The sequence below is a fragment of the Meleagris gallopavo genome, chromosome 5, assembly GCF_000146605.3.
Source record: "Meleagris gallopavo isolate NT-WF06-2002-E0010 breed Aviagen turkey brand Nicholas breeding stock chromosome 5, Turkey_5.1, whole genome shotgun sequence".
In the NCBI taxonomy this organism is placed as follows: domain Eukaryota; kingdom Metazoa; phylum Chordata; class Aves; order Galliformes; family Phasianidae; genus Meleagris; species Meleagris gallopavo.
The window spans coordinates 25757614-25781141 of record NC_015015.2 but is presented as its reverse complement, the minus strand read 5'-3'; the positions used below and the strand labels follow the sequence as shown (position 1 = coordinate 25781141).

The window sequence follows — 23528 nt, the reverse complement described above, 5'->3', positions numbered from 1 at the left end:
GTGGGAACCTGCAGTGGTTACAAAAGTGTATGATTTTAATGCCTCATGATAAGAGCTAGGACAAACAAAAAGAAGTAATTATTGTAGTGCAGGTCAGGGAAAGTTTCTGCCTTTTGTGACCCGTGGTTTCACAGGGTATTTTCCTTCTCCTGTCTTTTGAAGGTGTGGAAGACCCAGAGGTAACACTTAGCACAGACAATCAGAGTGAAAATAGATTAGTTTTCAGTATGGTGAGACTCAATTAACTTATTTAATTAGTTGGCAGACTGAGGCAAAAAAAGGAAAAAGTGCCTTGGAGTATTTTGAGTATAGATTGGGACAAATTTCTTTTGATTTTTTCGCTGCCTACCTTTCATAAAATTGCCGCCTTGTCCCAACCCCAATGGAATGCCCAAGCTGTCTGTGCAAGCAGACATAAGCCTTTTCACAGGCAGCTCTTAGGATTAGAGGCTGTATGCTTTTTCTGACTAGGCTTGAAGCGGACCAGTATACAAGCCAGGTGCTTATTCAATACCTGTATAATTTACTTCATTTTACATTAGTGATTATAAACTACACTGAGTATATTGCATTGTCACTGTGCTACCTGATATACTGACAAAACAAAATTACCTATATGCTGAAGATCTGATGCTTAGGACTGTGATCCTCCAAAGACTTAATTGTGCTGTTAGCTACCGTGCATGACAGTATTTTGATGAGTTACTCACAATGCTTAAAGTAGTGAGTACAAAAGCCCTTGCAAAAAAAAAACAACAAAAAAACAAAAGAGAAGGGGGGGAATAGCAGCATGCAACAAATGTGGAGGACATGTGCTTCAGAGTCACATTGCTGTCAGTGGGAAGTCCTACCGTACCAGTTCACTTGCTGCCATATCAGGCTGTCTGTAGGCATCTCCGCAGAACCAACCTTGAGGAAACCTTGAGTGAACTGGTGAATGTTGCAAAGAAATCCTTGCATGCACCCTTCCAGGAAAAAGGGACTGTTGTGTGCGAGTACTAAGAACCACTCTGATCCAAACGTGGAAAAAAAGCCCTCCAACAAGGGGAGCGGGAGGAGGGGGGGAAGAGAGAAAATCTGTATCTCTGATACATGACTGAGTATTCGGGCTTTGTCTTTATCTTCTTCTTTTTTACTTTTTTTAATATGTCAGTTTAATAGCGTACACAGAGCAGTATGTGGAATATGACCCTTTTATCACTCCTGCTGAGCCTTCTAATCCCTGGATAAGTGATGATGCAGCTTTGTGGGACATTGAAATGAGGTAAGATTTGGCAGTTTTAGGTAGAGTTGTCTTCAATTTTATTGGTATGCTTTTCCCACAGTTATTGGAATAGGAAGTTTCATCTCTGAATCTTCACAAGATACACTCGCATAACTGAAGTTTAAACAGAATGGTATAGTTTATTATTTCTGTGGATTATACAGCCCTTTCACTTCCATATGCTCAATTTGCATTACTGTGTAAATTAGGGTGATTTCATGCCCGTACAGGGCATGCATGGGCTTGGTTCTTAGAGCCCACTGATACAAGATACCTCTACAAGATCCTTGTTCCAGCACACCTCCTTTGACCCTTGAGAGCTTGCTCTCAGGTCCTCCACAAATTGCGGAACCCCGTGCACGATGCCACTGCCATACAGGACACGTTGAGTAGCAGCAAGATGCTGTCACTCACCATGCCACCTTCATTGCTCACTCAGGGCATCCTTTGGCAGATGGCTGCAAATGTGTAGCTTTTCCTGAAGCTGAGCTGCTGTTGTTGTTCAGTGCCAAACACAACTGGGAGTTCATTTTAGCAAATCTTTGAGAAAAAGAATGGCAAATCTAATACAGTCTGTTCTTAAATCATCGTGTAAATTTTGAGATGCTGCCAGCTTAGGAGAGCCAGTTCACTATGAATCAATATTCCAGGAAAAGGGCAAGTTATTTCTCTGTGTAAAACACATGTGATGTGGGATGTGAAAGGTGTTGTCCCCTGCTTCTCTGAAAGTCACAGAAGCTGGTAATTAGTTCCCTGGTCTCTGCCTCTTTTCATATAAAATCAATATTTTAGATTTCTTTTTCAGTCGGTTTCTCTCAGTTTCTCCATCCTCCCTAGCAGGGTTACAGATGCAACCCCTGCAAAATACTACTCTGGAGGAGCTCCACCCACAATGTAATCCAGGCATCATTTCTTCTGGGTCTGCTGAGGTGGCTGGAAACCCCTGAAAATATTTCTCTGTCCCCAGGGAATATAATCAACCTGATGTTACGGCCTTATTAAGAATTAGAGTAAAAGCTTTGTTTCTGTTATGATTTCAGAGTTATGGAAGGTGATTCTCCTGCTGTATTGTTGTGAGATGAGAGAACAAACATCTTTGTATTTTCATTTTATTCTCTATAGCAAGAGACCTCCTTGTGTCTGCATCTAGTAGCAACTTGCATGAATAATTAAATGATTCCCAGGAGCTCTGGTAGCCCTTGTGCTGCCTGTGAGGCTGTTTCTTGTGTCAGGAAAGCAGAGCCCCTGTTCAGGGAAACTAAACCCCTTTCCCTTCTAATGGCAAAGCCCGCTTCTGAGCAGGGTCAGTGCTGTGCAGCTCATCCTTTGTGGCACTGGGGAAATGCTTCAGAAAGGCTTCTATTTTAGACAGCACTTTGGCCTTTTCAGTCTGTGCAGCAGCAAGCAGAGCAGCTTCTGATCTCCAGAATCATCAGGAAATTCCCTGAACTCGTCTGGTGCATAGCTCTGCACCAGCACAGCTCTCATGTCCCCGTGTCCAGCATGGCTCTCAGCAGAGGAGGAGCCAGCCCCAGCGCTCTGCACCTCGAGTGAGGACATGCCCATCAGTGTTGCTTAGTCTCCATAGCAAGAGGAAATCAAAGTGGGCATTTTATTTACCCCTGTGGCTTATTTGTCTTCAGCACAGATCGCCACTGTCCCCTAAGGCTCCAGGATTAGGAATCACTGTGGACATGACAAGACAATTTAATAGATACGTACTGTTTACAATGGCTCTACTGTCACAAATGTGAGCAGCTGAACTGTGTTTTAATGGTTGTCTCATAGTATGACGCCATCACACCAGAAGCTTTCAAACACTTTGTGAGCCCAGATTACTCTCTGATGTAGGCTGTCTTGTGGGATCCTCGTGATTCCTAGGCAGTGCCTCTCCCCATAGGCATCTCTGCAACATGTCTGGCAATTCAAACAACAGCTTATGTAAGCAGAGTTGTATTAAGAAATACTGTAGCAGAAAGGTTATGAGTGAATTTGGGTGCCTCCACATCTCAGTGTCCCTGCTGAGAGTATGACTGTCATGGAGGGGAAGAGGGGGTTGCTTTTACGTCTTGCAAGACTTCGGTACCCAAAAGTCAGAGGCAGTGAAAAATACAAGACCACAAAGCAGTAATCATTTCTTAAAAATCTTGTCCTCTCTGCTTCTCAGTCTGAAGGTTAGCAGCCAGCACTATGCGGGACACAGGGTGATGCTCTGGAGCTTGCCGATGGCCCAGAGAACATTGCTGGCACATTTCTTTCTGCCTTGACATAAAATAAATGGTTCTTTATGTGAAGTGTACAAGAAGTCTCCCTGAAAATAATATAATTCACTTTCTCTCTCATTTTGCCATATAAGCATCACCCAAATAGCACAATCGCATTAACTATGACCCTGATCTTTATAGCTCCTTCTTGTGTGTTGTTTGCTATCTTGTATCTCTGGAAATTCTTAAGGAAACAGCCACCATCTCCTTGTCTGATAATCTTTTTCCCTTTGCTGCTTAACAGGAACAGCAGCAGCTGCTGGGACAGCAGGCAGAAATGCACATTCCATCTGTTTTTCCCCTCTCTCTCCAAACAGCAAAGAACCTAGTCAGCAGCGTGTGAAAAGATGGGGCTTCTCCATGGATGAGGTACTGAAGGACCCAGTAGGACGAGACCAGTTCCTTCGTTTCCTGGAATCAGAATTCAGCTCAGAAAACCTCAGGTGAAACCATTTTTCACTTGAACTAAATAAACGGGGCTAATCATACTCTCTTGCATAGGTGAAATGCAGTGCTTGATCTGTGCTGAACTTCTGAAAACACCAATTTGAGTAAAACTGAGAATGGCAAGGTCTGGCCTGTAGCACTGCTACAAACACCTGCACTAGAATGATGTAAGTAATCCCAGGAGCAGTGTTTAGCAGAGTCAGTGTTGTCAAATATAACATGCATAGGCTTGCAAAGTTTTGTGATGAGACATGGCTTGTGAGCCCCCTAATAATACACAGAATTTGTGCATGTGTTTGTGGCAGGGGTCACGTGGCGAAAATATGGGGTGGTCTTCATGTGGCCAAAAGCTGTTGCTTTCACTCAGCAAAACAGGTTTGCATTTGGTACTTTGAATTCTGGTGTCTCTTAACTACTTGAGAGCTTGACTCTCACTGTATTAGAGTTCTCTTCTGTGGGTGTTCTAGGTGCATTCTGGCTTCCTTCACTGTGAATACGTTGAAACTTGTAGTATGAAACATGATGTAGATACTGATGTAGATACTGTGGCACAATTCTGCTGCTTCAACTACAGTAGGAAAAGGCAGCAGGAATAAGTTGCCAATTTTGGTGGGCAACCAACTCAGTGGTGGTGGCACCAGGGCAAGCTGCAGCCACTGGCTGATGCCAAAGTCAAAGTCTGAGTTGGTGGTAGGGTGTCAGTGTGCACTTCTGTGCCCTCTTCGTTGCTATCAGCACACGGATGAGTACAGGAACCGTCCTTTTCCAATAGGCCACAAAGGTATCTGGCAGATGCAGACAAAGCGCTCCCAGTTTTACTGTCAGACTCATACCTGCTCAAATGATGAAGAAGTCTGCCACCAGCTGAACGTGCAGTTGGTCTGGTTTTGTGCCTTTGCTGGCTATGACAAGTTTTGGTGCTGCTCTCAATTTACACCAGTTCAGAACTTAATTGCATGGTCTTGAAATTTATGTTTTGTTAAACTTCCTTCACTTCAGTGCATTAGTAAAGCATATGAACAATATTTATGTTTTGTTAAACTTCCTTCACTTCAGTGCATTAGTAAAGCATATGAACAATTGCCACTTTATTGCAGTCTGCTAGCGTGTGAGATCTGAAAGTGAAATTTCCCAGAAAGTGACTTTAAATGACATTGGAACTGACTGTCATATTTATCGTATTTGCTTGCCCAGGGAGAAATACAAAAAGCATGGCAGTAGCAAAACAGTGAAAAATCAATGCACTTTTATGTTAGTGATTTTTAAGAACTTGAAAGTTATTTTTAAGATAAATGGGAAAGTGTTGGTAAATTACATAAATGAACTTGACACTGTATTGCTGAACAGGTATATTGCTGAACAGGTACTGAACTTGTGTGTGCTTAATGACTGCACTTATGTATGTTGGTGCTCATTTGCAATTAAATTATAGTGATGAAGTGCAAAATTAATATACTATATTGAAATGCTCCTCAAATGGGTTTCCTGAAATATATTTGGGGTTGCACTAATGAAATCTAGCAGGTTTTACCACTAGTGGGTGTCCCCCAGGTTTATCCTATTCAAACAGATCGAGAAATTTTCATTATTACAAAGCAAGCATTTACCTTTCTCAGTCAATCAGAGGTGCTCCTCCTGCGAATATGCATTCTTGTTGGTTATGAGAAAGCCTGTAGCCACGGGAAGTTGCAAATTAGCGGCTGTGATAGAGAGGTTAAATCCCACATCCTTTCTGGAAAACTCTGGTATCATCATTAGTTAAAATTGTATCATTACTTTCATTCTTATTGTGTCATTATCATGGTACTGGCTGATGTGGCATCGTTGTGACCTAATACTGGATCGGTATTAGTAGACCTGCTTGGGGCTGTAAATAATAACTAACAGGACATAAAGGTAGAAGTATTCATAAAGAATGCTGGGACAGGATGGATTGTTAAATGCTGAGAAGCAAAAGGTGGCTCCCTAAGGTTCAGGTGTGGCAGAGAAAGCTCCTGAATCCTCATTAAGTGTATATGGTAGAAAGGAAATCAACTGCTGGATGCTTAAACATGCAAGCAGGGTTTAAGTTAATGCCCATCAGCAAGGCTGGAACCTATCTCACCTAGGCAGTCAGCTTCATAGCACATGCTTTCTTCTGCGTCATCCAGTACCAAGGCTCCCTTTAGTGTGAGAAGAAGAGCTGAAGAGGAGTCAGTGGATCACCAGGGAAGGATGCATTTCAGCTTTAAGTGAAAACAAATCTAAAAGCAACTAAATTACATCACAAAGCTTTCTCATTATCCAATATCTATAAGCCTGAGAACGAATCCAAGTGACAGTGTCTGCATAGTAGGCAGCTATGGTTAAGTGAGATGCTTCCCACCCAAACTCTGGGAAGCTGTGAAGAACTTTCTGAGGGTACAGCATGTAACCCCTTGGTAGAGAAATTACTTTTGCAGGTGTCTGTTAAAGCCCCTCCTCCTAGTAATGGTCTGGAGACAAGGGAATTGTCACAGCAGAGACATGTTCTATCTTGGGAGCATCAGGTGAATCTTCGTTAATGTTGACAGGAGTCTGGCAGGCCACCATGCTATCCTAAGGACAGATCTGTGAAAGTGATCGCTGGAAAATCTAGAAATTCCTGGTGGTGCTAGAAAGGAGCTTCCATCATGTGTGCAACTGAGAGTGCCCTGGCTGTAATTCGGAGTATACTGAAGGGACTAAATTCTGCCCCTGTCTAAAATCCCAGGCTGGATGGCAGTGAGGCATTTCCATGTCTTCTTAAAAAAAATAAAAATCAGTGCTCTGGGGGTCTCAGGAGAGGCACTGCCCGAGACAGCAGCAGACCAGCCTCCATCACCTCCCAGGTCTCCTTCCAGCTGTGTTTCTGTGTTCTAATATACTTGCAGGATCATGTCCACCAGTCTCCTGGGCTTGGCTGAGCCCTGTAACTTATTTATTTACTGTCTGTCCATTATTTATGTGAGAGCAGGAAAGCCAGGCAGGTGGGTATTTTTCTCTCTTTTTATTTTAACTCTTTTTCTTGCTCTCTTCCGTTTTCTGTCTCTTTTGCTGTCTTTCATCTACAATTTGTTTTGCTTCCGTTGATTTTAGAAATACCCAAAATATAGCAATGACAAAGCTTCAATTAAAAAAAAAAAAGAAGCCCACAGAGAGTTGTATACATTTTTCATGTCCTGCAAATCTCATGAGACACCTTAAGATAGCTGAGATGTTCATCTAACCAGTAGATTGATTTTTTTCCCAGCTTCAAAAGGCATCAGCTGGAAGGAGAAAGCTAGGTGGGAATGTGAGACATGCTAATTTTACCCAATGGGAAAGAAGACTGCACACCTGTTTATGGGTCTAAGTAGGGAACACGTGACACTTTATAGGAATGTGCTGTGGAGCTTGCAATATAGCAGCATGGGCGTTTTGTGTGCTATTGTGAACACATGTTGCAAATGGATCCAGAAAATAATTTTATCTGCAGAAAGCGTTTCTATCTTACGTGACGCCTAATGGCCGAAACATGTTGCCAAATTTTTTTTCCTTTAAATTTCATCAGGAAATGAAATTTTGGGAGGTTACGGAAAGCAGACCTATTAAGCAAAAAGTATTTAAGCCAGTACTTCTACAAAGCAAAACCATTCACATAAGTTGTTAACTGTTCTGGAGGCTGTCCCCGAGCCCTGGCTGTAGCCATTCCTAGCAGCCCCAAGTGCCACAGGTGATGCGGGTGTCCTGGCGCTGGTGCCCCGGGAGCAAGGATCGATCTCTGCTGGCCACCAGGCGGCACGGGCGCTCCACAGCTGAGGGAAAGCAGCATGGCATGAAGAGATTTTCTTCTGCCTTTGCCTGCGAATCACACATGCTCATCCAGGAGACCTGAGCCTGGTGGCTGCATCTCTCCGCTCCAGCTGTCACTTGTGAGCAGAGCTGCTTCTTGAGCTCTGCGTGGCTTTATTCACTTCTTGGCAGGCAGCCGGATGCACACTGGGTGCTGCTTAACCGCAGAGAGCCGCATCCTGTCCAAGAGAAGTAAGAGGCCGCAGTAAGAGGACCTCTCTGCTCAGAAGTGGGGTGCCCAGCCTGGGGGAGCAGGAGGGAGGACAGACGAGGGGAGGCAGCAGGGCAGTGGGTGTGTTGTTCCCATTCCTGCTGCTCAGCACTGGCTGGGAACGCTGCAGCAGTGAAGGAGCAGGGCTGTGCTTGCCCCTAGCACATGGCCTCGCTGAGCCACCAGTCCCAGCATGTCTCTTTGAGGGCGGCTTTCTGCTGGCCTCAGCCACCCCATGCTCACCGCAGCCATAAAGCTATGCAGGAGTGTGAACACTCCCCCGCCCCCATCTGTGATGATGTGTGCTTATTTTGTACCTTCACTTACCCTCCCAGCTGTGCTGTTAAATTGATGGTTTTATCTTGTTGAAAGGAAATGAGAGCAAGGCTGTCTGGTGAAAGATGCAAGATGGGCTGTGAGGCAAGCAGAGAGGAACATGGTCATGTTTCAAACCAAGAGTCACTCGAGAACTTCGCTGCCAACCAGGGGTGCGACGTCCTGCCCTGGGATGATGTTACAGCACCATCTTCGTGCTGACAGTCTCTCCTCTAATCATCTGTATTTTGTGTCTGATTCAATTTTGAAATTCATTTTTGTGTTGCACCGTATCTCAGGAGCAGCCTCAGGGCTTCCCCAGCAGCCTTTTTGCTGAGGGTATCTGCAAGCTGCCCGCAGCACCCCGTAGAGGCAGAGCAGGCACCTGGAGCTCCAGGAGCTCCCTATGCCGTGAGGAGTCTGCATGGGATAAAGCACCATTACAGGATATCTCCCGCGAGTGACAGCAAGTTAATTACATGCTGGATGAGGCTAGAATGCTTTATGTCTCTGACACCAGTTTAGGACACCGTATTATCAGCCTTCTCCAGATCTAACATTCTGTTTTGTAAAGGGCAGAGAACCTGCAATCAGGGCTGCCTCCCCCCCATTGTAAGCAGTTCTGTGCTGCTCCTGCTCTTCTTGGGGCACTGCTGGGGAGGACACGGGTGGACATTTCTCTCCTGCCCCACACAAGGTAACTGCCATGGGTCAGCTCCCAGGGGAAGGAGGAGGGAATGCAGGATCTTCTACTGGCTGTTCATAGGCCTGAGGCCAGCTTGTGCTCCAGCATTTGCAGGATTGACTCAGGGAGTGTGTTTGCTCAAGAGCTATAAAATTCAAGGTAGCCATTGTGTGTCTGCACCCTTCCTGAGCAGAAATATCTGCTGCTGCCTTGTAAGTGTTCTAGAAATGCCATAGGAAGCCCAACTTATGCACTGAATTAAGGATGGGTTCCCATAGCAGATAATTTGCCTGGGATTCATGGCTGTGGGGCTGGGTACCCCTCTTTGATGTTCCATGACTTTCAGATATGAGCTCAAATGAACAGCTTTGAAATATCCACCAAGGCAAAAACCCCCTTTGCCTTGAAGAGGCCATTCTGCCTTGGGCGTGAATTCACAGTTGCTTGCAGTAGGAAGAGCTTGTTCTTGTTAGTGTCAGGTTGGTTTGGTTGGGTGGTTTTCAGACTGAGCCAAATGGTTATTAGAATGGATGGTGTTCCTGTGCTGGCAAGCTGTCACTTCACACTGTGCCTGCTCCCAGCCCAGCTCCCAGGTTCTCAGGGCAGAACATTTTCTGTCTAGCCAAGTGTTCATCTTAAAATGTCCCAGCTACTCTGAGTTGATTAGCATCTTTCTTCTTCATGCCTTTTCTGCATTTGCAAGTTACCATCACATCCGCAATTAAAAATGTTCAATTATCTTTTCCCAAACAGGCCCTTTCCCTCTACTGCGAGTACAGGACAAGGCTAAATGGATTGGCAGCCTCCTTTGATGATGATCCCCACTTGTTTCTGTGGCAGCATCAGGAAACCCTGCTGGCAGCTAGCCCAGGGGCCAAAGCAGCACAGGAGTCACAGGGAGTGCTGGCTCCTCCATCCTCCCTAGCTGCCCGCAGGGTTTTGCTTTAGAATAGACCGCCTCATCTTCCTCCCAACTTGAGGGAGTATTTGCTTTAGTGCTAGTAGGCAGGGCACCAATGAATAATTTGAGATGGGAAATGAGGCTTTCAGATAAAGTTCAATTCATTTATTTGGTAGTCTTCCATAATTAAAAGCGAGGGGCACATTATTTTCAGTATTGTGCAAGCTCTTTCAGCTGCCCTGAACAAGCAGTGACCTTGGCTCTCCCTGCAGAGCACAATGGCATGGGCATAACTGGGTCCTGTATTCATCCCTTCTCATGGCATCCGTCTGAATAATGGTCAGTTTACAAGTCTCAAAAATAAAAAGAAAAAAAGACAAGACTTTTCTAAATGCTGGTGTCACAACTTCACCCTGGAAATGATATGAATATTAAGTTTGTTGTTCTGCATTTTGCATCCTCTGCAGACAACAGATCCTGCAGGCAGAAATTACCAGCAGATTGCAGCGGGGTGGTGGAAAGCAGTTCGTGTTCCTCCTCCAGCTGCATGGGCTCTTGAGGTTTCCTGCTTGCTTGCCTAATGTCACAGTTCTGCAGAGATGGTTTGAATAAGGATGTTTCGCTTCTTAAAGTCACTTTTCTGATCTTAACCACATTGTAATGGTTTGGTGTAAAGTATATCACACCTTCCCCCAAAGTCATGCTAAACGGAGAGCCTTCTGCAAATTCAGCTGCCATTTGGGACTCTGCCCAGGCTTATCAACAAAATCTTATCTAAAGATAAAATCTTATCTCCTCTTATCTTATAAGTCTCTCCCGTTCTTATTTTTGCCCACTACAGATTTTGGTTGGCTGTCCAAGATCTCAAAAAACAACCTCTACAGGATGTGACCACCAGAGTGGAGGAAATCTGGCAGGAGTTTCTAGCTCCTGGGGCCCAGAGTGCTATCAACCTGGATTCCCACAGCTATGAGAAAACAAGCCAAAATGTCAAAGACCCAGGGAGATACACATATGAAGACGCACAGGTTTGTTTTTGATTTTATGGAACTACTGCTAATAAAACTCTCAGTTTTACCATGATATTCCACTATCACATTGTCACTGCTCACTTGTAAGAAAAAGGAGAGAGGCACGGTTGGAAGTGACTTTGAGGGTATCTATTCAAGCTGGGCAAATGATATTTTCTTTGAATCTATCAGCTATTACAGGCTAATGCTCCTCTGGGAACAAGTGTTCTGAAATTTACAAGTCTGCAAGGCGCAGCGAGCTGTAGCCAAGTCTCAGAGAAAGCAAAGATGAAAGAGTGCCATAAAGTTCAGTTGGGCTCTCTGTACCCCCTGTCAACAGTCTGTCACATTTTCAGAATGGTTGATATCATATAAAAATTCTTATTAATACACTTGCTCTGTCATTTATTCATTTATAGCTAATTATATCTTCCCAACCAAACCCCAAACACAGCATCTCCTCAAACACAACTAGAAACTTGTCTTGCAGACAGTGCCTTAGGATAACGTTAGGACAGTAAGCAATGCAGTGAGCATAATCCTTCTCTTCTAGGGGCCCCGTATTTATCAGGGAAATTTTACTGATAAACTATATACAGAAAATGCCTTTAGGAAAATAGATAATCTGTGAAAAACCACTACGAGCTAGGATAAAACAGCATAACCTTCTGAAAAAGTGAAAATGTCATTTTATAAAGGCTAAAAAAGGAAAAAGGAAGAATGAATCTTTTGGCAAATATTAACAGGGACACAATTAAAAGATATTCTCCTTATAATCATTTTTATCAAGAGCATGTAGTAAAATCAACAACAAATGAAAAGAATCCTTGTTTTTGTATTTTCTTTAAATTGGTGTTCAAGGGCAGTTCTTCAAAATACTCTGCTAACAAAATATTTTCATCTCAGGGGAGATGTTGAGGACCACTTATACAAGGTTAGGCAATGAATTTTTCAAACCAGCATCAAATACTGTATTTTCCTGAATGCAATCCTGCTCCTTAGGGCCCACGTAGAAGGAATGTACGCAAAGTCTTAAGGCAATCCCCTGTGAATATCAGACAACATAAATGTTCTTTTTAAATCTGAGAAAGAGTGCAGTATAAAGACATTCTAGCTAAAATGTATTTTATTTTGCTTTGCAGTTGTAGTGAACTAGAACTTCTGCAAATTTACATTGCCTGAAAAAAAAGAAAGATGATGGTAAAATGCTGGCTAAAGAAGATAGGTGAATAATGGAGGAATTAATTCAATTGATAAATAGAAGAACAGAGAATAAGATGGATGTTTAGGCAATGAGAATTTAATCAGAAGAAGACACTGAGGATTTAGGTTTGAACCGATCAGTTTACACTGTAATTGCTGTTCAAAGGGGAGTTGATGAAATCAGGCCAGAGCTCTCGCAGTTAGACTGCAATTTTAGCTCCTTGGGTTAATTTTATTTCAGAGAATTTCTATGTTGATTGCTGTCCTCAAATCATCCCTTTTGGTTCACTGAAACAGAAATACAAGGCAGAGGTAGGCTTTCAGGCCCAGCTATGGTCGTCTCAGAGAAAGAGTCTGCCACAATAGTGATGGGGAACCCTGGTCACCTTCCTGTGCATCATGGTTGGTTCTGGTAGCTCTGCAAAGGCCAAGCTAGCTGTTTCTGACTGCCTGAACAGATAGCTAAGAAGCAGAGTTAAACCAGACACTGCCAGCATGCCTAGTGCCCCATTGGAAGCTGGCACAACGTTGGCTGATACTGCCTCACCTGGGGAGGGACCACTCCTCTTCACACCTCCACTTCATGGCAGCCCACATAGGTGCTCCTGAGTCTCTCAGGTACCCTCCTGGCATTTCCGCCCATCAGCATTGCCACCTTGGGGACTCTGTTGTCTCACAGACCTGCAGCAGGCAATAGCCCAGCTGCCTTATCTCGGCATGCTGGCACCAGGAAGCTAAGCTCACACACATCCCACATTCCTAGAGATTCAACCAGACGCAAGTAGTCAAAACAGTCTGCTGTGGGAGAGGAAATGTAAGTGTTGTCCTGTCCTGTGTAGGCTTAACATAGAGGAAAATAACTTAAATGTCCTTGTGAATAAGGGACAAGAAAAGAATTACTTTACTAAACAGGGCATTCTTTGAATGCCTGCAATGCAGGGACACTAAGACTATGAGAAAGGAAAAGGGTTGGCTGGACTGAGAAAAGGAAATTGCAGCTTCTGAGGTGGAAAATATGACAAAGTGATGTGGCACTTTAGCCCATGGGCAGACCTGGGAGACCCCCAGAATGTCAGTTGTGTATAAAAAGCATTGAAAATTAAACCATTGGGAAGGAGAAGGTGCAGCAGAGCCCAGTGCACATCAGGCTAGTGACTGCCTGATATCTGTGAGTTGATAACAAAGCATCATCTTTTATCAGGTGTTTAACAGTCTACAGGGATATGGTGCTTTGTGTAACCTTGGCTCCCAGCCCCAGAGAGCTCTCCCAGATGCTGTACAACCATGAAGGCCAACACAGAAAGCAGTAGAGATAAATCTGGTCAGACAACTAGAAGAAAACAGGGAGAAAGAGGGCTCCTGACAAACATGCCTCTCACTTGAAACCTCTGCATCCCAAGGCCATTCAATGTCTGAAGACAAATGGTCTCTGCATTCAAAAAAAGTTATACTGAAAGTCTTAGCTCTAAATATCCTCAAAGAGCTTGTAATCTAACCTAACTTTGGGGTCTGTTTATTATTGATGATACAACTCACTCGTGCAGCACCTTCTGTTGATTTGGTGCTGGACTCCTCCAGAGGAAAGCCTACCAACAGAGCTGATTATTTTCTGCTCTTAAACAACTCTCCACTGAGTAAAATATTACAATTATTGAACCATTTTCACTTGGGAGTGAAGCAGCTTTTAATACATGGGACACCATCAGGAAAGGTCAGTTCAATTAAACAATGAACTACTTAGCGGGATCGGTGCTCCCACTGGAGTTATCAGCATCACTGAACAACCCCTGTGGGGCCCTGCAATATGAGGCAGGCACAGCCAGCTTTGGAGAGTAGTCACTGGTCCTTCCAAATGGCCTCTTTTAGCTGATGAAGCTGCTGACAGCCAAACTAATTTGTCTAACACGAGAACTCAAACTTGTGAGTATGACAATTATGGCTAATCTGCACAACGTATATTTTTAGCAGTTTTTCCTTCATGTCAAGCATCACCTGCGCTCTCTAGAAGATGTCTTTCTACTCTCAGAAAGTCTTTAACCCCTGCCCCAATCCCATCAATCCCATAGACCTTGGCATTGTGAGCTAGTATTGTAAGGATGTATTGTGTTGCCCAGTATTGATGTTTGCTTGTAAGGGCATTTGTTGGTAGGCTTCAGAGCCAGGCATACTAGGATAAGGTGAGCCATGTAGTTGTCTTTGCTATTACTTTTCTGCTTGCTTTGTTTATTTTTCTTCTTCTATAAATGAAGCAGAGTTTTAGAATGACTTTCTTTTACCTGAACTAATTAGCTGTTGTTTTTTCTGTGAAGATGATTCAGAGAAATTCAGTTCTAATCTGGGTTCTGTTAGGGATTTTGACTGTACTATACAGATCCTTAGCTAATTCTTGAGCAGATTAGACCACAGTGCCAAACTCTGAGCTGTTCAAACCAGAAATGTATCTGGCCCACATCTGGGCCCAGTTCATGTTTTCCTCTGCCGGTGCTGGTAAAAGACAGCTGAGCCCTTGCAGGATTTGTCAGTGGTCAGTCCTTAGTTTTCATTCTGGTGCCACCAAGAAGCTATGTGTGTTGACATAAGGTGATGGGACCCTATTGAATTAAAAAAAAAACTCCGAGTGAGAGAAAGGATCTCTTGGAAATGGAATGTCATTTTCTACCAAGAAGAGAAAATAAGGGGTGACCTTTCTTTCACTGACTTTGTTTTTTCAAGCATGCAGAGGATGTGAAAGCAAGTATATAAAGCAGCATATTCATGGTGCCTATTCACCAAGCATACCGAACTCCTTTTGTAGATGTTGAACTAAATCACAGCACGGAAGGAAAACATGAAAATAATCATTCATTGTATGCATCTGGATCACCTTTCATGTAAGAACTCGAGGAAAGATTAGTGTTATTTTCTTTACGTTTCACCTACTCACCCCAGTTACCTGTATGTCTGTCAAGGATAGTAACTTGGGATAGAAAACCAAGCAGTTCTGGTTGGCAATATGGGCAGTCAGAAGAGGACATGGAGCAGACCCAGGCACCCTACCCTGAAGGGTGGCTCGAGAGGCCCCTATTGCTCAGCTCGCACTATGAGGATTTGAAAGCACTGCTTCGGGGTGTGCACAAAGCATGTGCGTGCACATACACACACAGTGCCCAGTCCTCTTGCAGGCCTTTGGCACCCTGATGCTGCCTATGAACAGTAGAAACTTCACAGGAATTTGGCCTTTATTTTCTTCTCCCCTTTTGGCTCTGATTCTGTGGGGATGAAGGGGAAGATCTTCCCTTGCCATGCTCTCCAGTAGATGCAGCCTTCACCTCACAGTAAGAAATCTCACTGTTGCTGAGTATTTGTTACACGTACAAACAAAAATGCAAGTTCCTTCCCTGTGGATTTCCCAGAACAACTTACATCTAAACTGAATCTAAAACCAAGAGTCCCACAAATGCACCCAGAAGAGCAATTAAATGCCTGCAACAAAAATAGGAAAGTGATTGTGGAGGGTTATGCTGGTGTGTCTGATGCTGCACGAAGCAGGAAATGAAAGACTTGAAGCAGAGGTCAATGCAAGAGCAGATAGTAAGTGTTACAACTTTCCTGATACTTTTTCCTAAATATATGTATGTACTACACATCTGAAAATTTACTTTTTTTTTTTAAAAAATCTTTGGCTTTTTAATTTGTGCTTTAATAGTCATGTTCTATGAAAGAATGTCTTAACAAGCAACTTTTGTCTTTACCACACATCTCCTAACTCCAAAAAATACCTTTGAATGGATGGCAAGGGAAAGCCTCTGGCTTGCTTAAAAATTGAATTTAACACTCAGGCTGGTTCTCTGGGACCCCTGTGTCAGCGCTGTGTATCTGGGTTGCAAGAAACAACCATTTCTTGCAAAGCAGGAGCCTTTCCTGTTTGTGTGAAAGTCAGGGCATACCTGACACTATTCTGTTTCTCCCAGGCAGTGAGCAAAAGTGCTTGCAAATGCATCCCTCTCCTCCTGAGCAGCCAGGGTTCCGTAAGTCCACCTCTTGTGGACAGTGTGATGAGCAGTCTTAAAGATAAGTTAGCTCCACACCTGCCCAACCCACATCCTGCAGGTACACTGCAGTCTAATTGTTCTAAGACTTGCTATTTCTTGAAGAGTTCATCTTTCTAATTAAAAATAATAATAATCTGTTGGGAGATTTATCAGCAATGCATTTCACACCTCTCCTTCTCAGATCACACCAGGTATGAATGTAGTTTTTATGCTGTCTGAATTGCATTAATCTGCAAACAGATATAAGTTTTTGATAAGTATTTGTAGCACGGACTTGAAGAGTTTGAGCTCGGTCACTTAAAGGCTTGCCCAAGAGGATATAGCAGTGCAGCCAAAATGCTTACGAGACTTGGAAGGCAGTTTTTGTATCCAGGATGTATTCCCTGTGTCAGCACCCAAGCAAGATCAGTCCTACCTACCTCAGCATCACCACCTTTACTCAGAAGCTGGATGCTGCTTGTTTCTGTAAGGCTGAATCCTGCTGTCACTGTCCCCTAGATTGCCACAGTTTAATTTCTGCTGTGGCAAGGATGCTGCATGTTCCTTCCAAGAGTGGAACTCAGCTTTTTGACAGGATTTTCCCTAGAAAATGAAGAAAGAAAAAGCTACAGGCAGCCTTGCAAAGATCTTGGTCAAAAAGTTGAGTAGTTTTGTCTCATGACTGTACTGCAGCATGTATAAGAAGCACAAAAAGCCATATTTGTTGCAGTGTCTCCTAGGTGCTGTATTGTTTGGAAAAGAGATACCAGTCTTCCAAGTGTTGCATGAGATTGTCCCCATCCTCCCAGGCAAAACCTGTTCACTTGGGCTTTTTGCCAGTAGCCAGGATTTGGCCCACACTGTGGGAATCAGCCTCTTAACCACGATCATTGTTTCAAAACCTAAAGCTGCTCACACAGTGTTAGACTCCCGGCAGCCCACTCTGGTCTCCCTGGATAGCCCTTGCTATATTTAGGACTAAATCCTCCTGCAGTACCAAGCTGACCCCTAAACTGTACGGTGCTTGGTAGGGCTCTGCCTTCTGCAGTGTGTCTGCCCCAGCCCCAGCAGCACTGCAGCCCTTCTGTACCTCTGAAGGTATGAAGCAAACCAGTTGTCTCATCCATTTACAGAGAAGCCAGGGCTAAATTGATGTGTTACTTTTATCAATGCACTTTCGCACAAAAGATTTACATTAGGCTTCTAACTTTGTATCTACGGGGCTAAACAAAGGATTTCTGTGTATTACTCAAAATGAGCTCTCATTGCTTACAGTGATTTCTCCTGCTAAAGCTCTTTTACGCTGCTGTGCCTGGTGTAATTTCATTTGGGGTCTGAAAAGAGGTTTTATACTTTTTAGATTAGCAAGGAGGTTAGTCTGTGTTATAGTATAATTATTCATCTTTTTTTTTCTGAAGTAGTAAAAACAACTTGGTTGAGTGTGAAGAAAATACGCCAGATAAACTGTGAGTGTAAATTATTTTGTCACTTAAATAACTTCACAGAGACCAAAAAGATATTTCTCAAATTTTCCAGAGCAATTCATACTCAGGCCAAGACCCTTAAGTGTCACTTACCAACCTGAAACATTTATTTTCTAAACTATCAATCAGGGAAGCCTAGCACTCTAGCAGCAGCAAGAGTTGTGCTGGGTGGCAGTGCTGCTGGGCACCACTGGTTAATGTGGGTTGGTTGATCAAAAAGGCAGCACACTATCATTGGGAATGATGCAGTGCTATGTGCAGGGACTTGAATGAGCAGGGATTCGGAGACGTGAAAGAGAATTGGGTTGAAAACCCCATGTTTCCCCTCTTCCTTCCCACACTGATGTTATCAGCTGGGCTCATTGAGAGGTGAAGGTCTTTTGCATGCCTCATCTTCGCTATGTCTGCCAGCAGCTGCTATAGCTTCCTGTGCCCAATTCAAGGTGCAGCAGTTGCTCATTGCATGCGCAGAATGGCATCATCGTGTTTTCTCCTTCCTCTATCCTCTTTGTGTAGTTGGGGACATCCCTTTGGTATGCAGACCCCTGACGGGGCCTCAGCTGGCCTCTGTCATCCCTTCCAGTGGAGGCCACTAGGCGTTCAATAAGGCTCTGTTCTCTCATGCGTGAATCTGCAGAACATTCTCCCCCAGTGCAAAGGTAGAACATTCATGATGGTTTGCTGTTGTTTATTTAGTTGTTTTCTCTGCTGCTTTATATTGCTTTGGGGCTTGTGTTCAAATGGATTTGTCTGACATGCTGCAAATATCCCTTGAGCTGGCTCCAGGGGCAGCTGCTGTGTTCGCCTGCTTGCAGCATAAAAAGGTGTCTGTAAATGCCTTATTGCAATGCCAGGTCTTGGTGGCAAGGTGAAGGGATGTGAGTGGGATAGCTACAGCAAGCAGTCCCCAACCTGTTTGAGAATGACAGAGTGGGGCACTGGGGCTCAGGTGACTCTCAACAGCTGTCTAGCTATCCAGTGTCTATCTGATGTAAAACCCCAGTATGGGCTACAGGTGTGCTTAGTGGGAAGCCTGGGCTTGAGGCGAGCAAAGAATCAGACATTTCCCCCTCATCCCTCTCACCACCCAAGTGTACAACTGTGCCCAGGCACAAGCAGAGAAAACTTTCCCTCAGCAAGTTAAAATTTAAGGGCTCGCTGGAATCAAGCTGGTATTCAGAGGTCATGAGAAAATTGTGCTTGGCCTTCACAACTGCAAAACCTGCTTCAGATCTGTCACAAAATATCACAGTGGCTAAGAGGTGAGACTAGCAATGGCTATGTTTAACTACCAACACGGCTATTTTATCACGTGCATATTTCAGAGAAAAGAACCAAGATATTCTGCTGAAAATAAATGTTCTCAACAGATAACAGGCTTCCAGAGGCCTACCAGGTGCTCTATGCAAGCCAGTTTGCTTTGTTATTTTACTGTCATTCGGATTTTTCCCACATATTTCTCGGTGTTCCCAAGGTCCTGCTCAGCTGCTACATACTCTCCTCAGGGTCACTGTGCTTTGCCTGTGGGGGGAAGAGGGCCCTGGTCACGTTGCAGCATGTTGGTTTAAGCAAGGGCAGCTTTGAGGTGTTTCTGCTATCTCAGCCACCTCCCACATTCCCATCTGGATTGCACTTTCTTCTATGTTTTTTTCCCATTCCCCTTTTGTCAAGAAAATTTACAGAGCTTGTCTTTCATCTCCTTCCAGAGATAGGGCTTGTAAATGGAAACAAGCCGAGAGATGCTGGAGCTTATCAGCATTTATTTCCCTACACTTCTGCTGAAGCTGAGGTTACATGTAACACCATAGAAGAGGCATTTTCTGTGGTTTACATGTCTGGTTCCTTTGTTCACTAATTCACAGAAGTGAGAACCTTTTACCCTTTGAAATTTACTGTTTGTCACACAGTGGTAGTAGTAAGAGGGATGGCATCTTGGCTCAGGACTGCAGGAGCACCACTGAGGATGGTCAGCAGTAAGCCCGCTCTGCTTGCAGGAGTCCTGTGAGGGAATTGTTAAAAATCAGGCACATAGTTAATTTGCTTTGTGTAATCAGGGAGTCAGTAATAATGAGCTCATCCCATTGTAACAAGCAAGTTTATAAAATGCAAAGTTCTCTTAGTATAAGGATAAGAGGGCTTGAATTTATTGCCACAGACTCAGGTATGTCCTGGAGCACGTGTAAATGTCAGGTGCACCACTGGAGATGCTGGCTGCAGTCTTTGGTGAAGTTATGCTCCCTCTCTACCATGTGTTAAGGAATGAAAGCAGCTGCTTAGTAAATTAGAAAGTGAGAGACCAGCGGGTTGCAATGATCCCAGGTGAGCTAAAAATCTGTGATGCAAGGGAACAAGCCAATTTGCACATGTTACACAGGGCAGCTAAATCTGTGCACGCACCTCTGCTAATATGCCCGTTGCTCAGGCTGCCTCAAAAGATTATGCTCAGTTGCTCAACCTCAAGTAGCTTTCAATTTATTTAAGAAATTAGGAGCTGCTAAATGCTAGCTATAAATTCTCCCTAGAAAGTTGCAGATTGCAGAAGGTATAGCAGCAAACAGCTTGGTGACAAAGAATGGACTAGGTTAAGGATCAGAGCAAATGTCCCAGGCAAGCATTTCCTGTCCTGCAGCTCGGTTTGTTGTGTAACTGAGCTGAATGTGGACTGCAGCCACAGTTCTACAGGAAGCTTTGTGGTGCAGTCTCAGCAGGGAGTTGGCTGCAGCAATGTAAGCTGTCCTGGACTGTTGCAAATTGGAAGGCAGTCTTTGCTGACCTGAGCAGCTGGCTTAGATTTTCTCTAGATGCTTCAAAAGTGAAGCGCTATGAAATAAATGATCAGTACATCATTTGTGCCTCCAGTACTTCTTCAAAGCAAGCCGTTTGAATTCTTGCAATTAAGCTGTAAAGTTTGCATCTGAAGCATGTCCCTCCCATTCCCTATGCCCAGCCTTCTTTCTTCATTAGCATTCAAAGCCTAAGAATTCCCTCTTTGATTATGTCGCTGGTGAACAGCTGAAAGGTAGCAGGGTTGCTGCTCAGTGATTCCAGGATGTGAAAAGCAGAGAAAATCCTGCATACCAGCTACCTGCCCAGGGTGGCAGTGGGGATGAGTATGCTGTAGTCCACTTCTTCAGAGAGTGGCCTCAGCTAAGACATCAGCTTGTGGTTTATTTCATCTCAGGGTCAAAGTAATTTTTTCCCCTTTCAGCAGTCAGATATTGAGTTTATACTGTTTTAAGGTCAGATACCTGAAGTCATCTTGACATGAGCAAGACTGATAGTTGTTGCCAGTATGCTGGAGGGTTGTATAGCCAGCAGTTTCTGCTCTGCTTTGTTCTTCTTTTATGTGCAAGCAGCTAATGTGATCTGCTTGTGTGGCTATGAAAATTGAACAGTGTTTTCCAAAAATGTTATCTTTGCCTTTCAGAGCAGACCCTGTTATCTGACCATTTAAGAAACCATTTGGAATCCAAAGGTAGTCAACAATTTAATTAGCTGTCTGTCAAAATGTCAACCAAAATGTCCCTGTTGCCCATTGCTGTCCCTTCAGCCCATGGCCCCTTCCTTCCCAGCTCAGCACTGCTCCCTCCAGCACTCTGCCTTACGGGTGCACTGGGGGATGATCACAACAAGAGAGAGGTTCTGAGAGACCCCTCTGACCCGTTGCTGTTGATGGCCTGCCCCATGTACTCATCAGCTGCCCCACAATTATGGGGGAGAAGAAAAAGTCTTCTAGATGTACAGTTAGGGTTATTTTTCTCCACTTAATTATGAAGAAGGTATTAGTAGGAGATAGAGTCTCCTTCAGAGAATTTAAGAGATAACATTATGGATGAACTGGTTGCCATGTGGTTGATTTAAATTAACTCAAGTTAATTTCTATTTCTATTCCTATTGAATTGTTTCTATTGAGGTGTTTGAGAGTGATTTCATGCTGAAAATCATAATTCATTCCAGAGAAATACAAACTTGCCAATGACCATACCCATGACATACATTATTTTCCCTATCCTCAGCTCAGATCATACTTGGCTTGTACTGCCCTGAGTAAAAAGGAGTGTCCCACAGCTGGATGGGAAATCCTTGGTGGTGCCATAGGTGATCAGCATGGAGCTGTACCCTCACTGCTGTTTTTTTCCTGTAATGAGAACGGATCATGCTTGCTAGATGACTGTATATGAGCATTTCTATTGCAACATCTTGTGCTATACTTCAGATAGATAATGCCACACAAGTGAGAGTTTGACAGGTCTGAAAGCAGCTGTTGAAATGAAATTAACTGGTAAAAAGTGCTCCACGCCAGGTTGTAGCTCAAAGTGTGCATTTTATTGTGCATCTCAGTAAAAACCAGCGGTAGTTATGCCCCTCTTAGAACTATGCACTGAATAGCACAAGAAAGCTGAATGAGGCTGTTCTCTATACAGACAGGTCCTCTCTGATTGGCTGTGATGGTGAAGATAAGGGAATTTTGCTTGGCTAGTCAACACTGTGAAATAAACTCTGTGACTTTTGTCTGGGTTGCTTGTTCTGAAGTTTCGACTGCAATGGCTGTAGGGCAGGAGAAAATATTTTACGTTGTATAAATCAGTGTAGATAAAACTGTTCATTAACTCTGTAAGAATGCTTCCGTGGGCAAAATCCAAGAGAAATGTCTAGGGTGCCTGTTTTTCTTTTGAATTCCTTTAATGTAATCTCAGTCCTTATTGGATCAAATTATTTTGATCTGATTTGCTTGATGTTTGGGATAATATCCATTTACAAATTAAAGAACAATTAGACAATTAGGAGAAGAGCTGACGGAATTAAGGAATTTTCTGCAGGTAAGTAAAACTAAGCAAGGCAATGGAAAAGAGTAGGTTCTGCTGCAGTGGAACACTCTTTTGTAAATCTGAAGATGCACATAGGTAGGGGATGTACTCCACGCAAACTAATATCAGCAGTTTGACACAATAGGAGTCAAAAGGCCCTGTGGATGGGACTCGTCTGACGTAACTTTATACATACAATGCAAATGTGTGCACTTGCGCAATAAACTTCATGAGGTAGTCAGCCAGACATAAAGGCTTTTTCAGGATGTGAATAGGATGGTTTGTTCTGGGCGTCTGTTGAAGTGGAAATGAAATGTGTTCAAGTATCGGTTCCCCTTCATGAACTATAATGAGAGGGTGGGGTGATAGTGCAAGTATCTATGAGTAGTACAATGAAACCTAATCCATGGGACAAATTCTGGCATTTATTTCCTCTTTCCTGATACATCCCAGTAGTTTCAGCCTGGCTAGCCACTTGCTCATGATCTGGGGATTTCTGAGAGCTGTAGTCATTACAGAATAACACTGATTACTGAATAGCATGTGCCAGCCTTTGGGGTGAGGGCCATCTTTTTGCTTTGTATTTATGCAGCCCCAAGCACAGCAGGGTCCTGCCCCAGGATGGACCTCCTGTATGCCAGCACAACACACATAATCGATAATAGCAGACTTAATTAGGACTTTGATCAGTCTCTCGTCCTTCTAATTCACTGTGTTTTAAATCTCTGTGATGTCTAAATGAGATTTGATAACAATTCTCTGTCTCTCATTTCCTCCTGTCCCACAGGAGCACATTTACAAGCTGATGAAGAGTGACAGCTATGCGCGCTTCCTCCGTTCAAATGCTTACCAGGACTTACTGCTGGCAAAGAAGAAGGTATCTGTTGGAAAGGACATGCTTGCATCTATTTGCACCTCTTGATTCTCGCCTGCTGCTTGCTGCTAGTGTGAAAATGAAAATATTGTTTCCTTTTTTTAAAAAATTTATTTAATGAGAACTTTTGTTTTCTTCACCAGGGGCACAGAGTATGGCATCCGTATGCACAACCTCAACACATGTTTTTGGGAAAGTAAGATGGCCCAAGACCAAAAAAA

The 23528-nt window shown here is 43.7% G+C and overlaps 1 protein-coding gene across 5 annotated transcripts in view; it reads left to right on the top strand.

Annotated features, from left to right (window-relative positions):
- RGS6 (regulator of G protein signaling 6) overlaps positions 1 to 23528 on the top strand; it is a 232202-nt gene that overhangs the window by 192258 nt on the left and 16416 nt on the right. For all 5 annotated transcript variants that reach the window (XM_031553564.1, XM_031553560.1, XM_031553561.1 and 2 more), the window contains 4 exons: positions 1154 to 1264; positions 3846 to 3971; positions 10760 to 10946; positions 23221 to 23310. In XM_031553564.1, coding sequence (XP_031409424.1) covers positions 1154 to 1264; positions 3846 to 3971; positions 10760 to 10946; positions 23221 to 23310 — 514 coding nt within the window. The remainder of the gene's footprint in view (positions 1 to 1153; positions 1265 to 3845; positions 3972 to 10759; positions 10947 to 23220; positions 23311 to 23528) is intronic.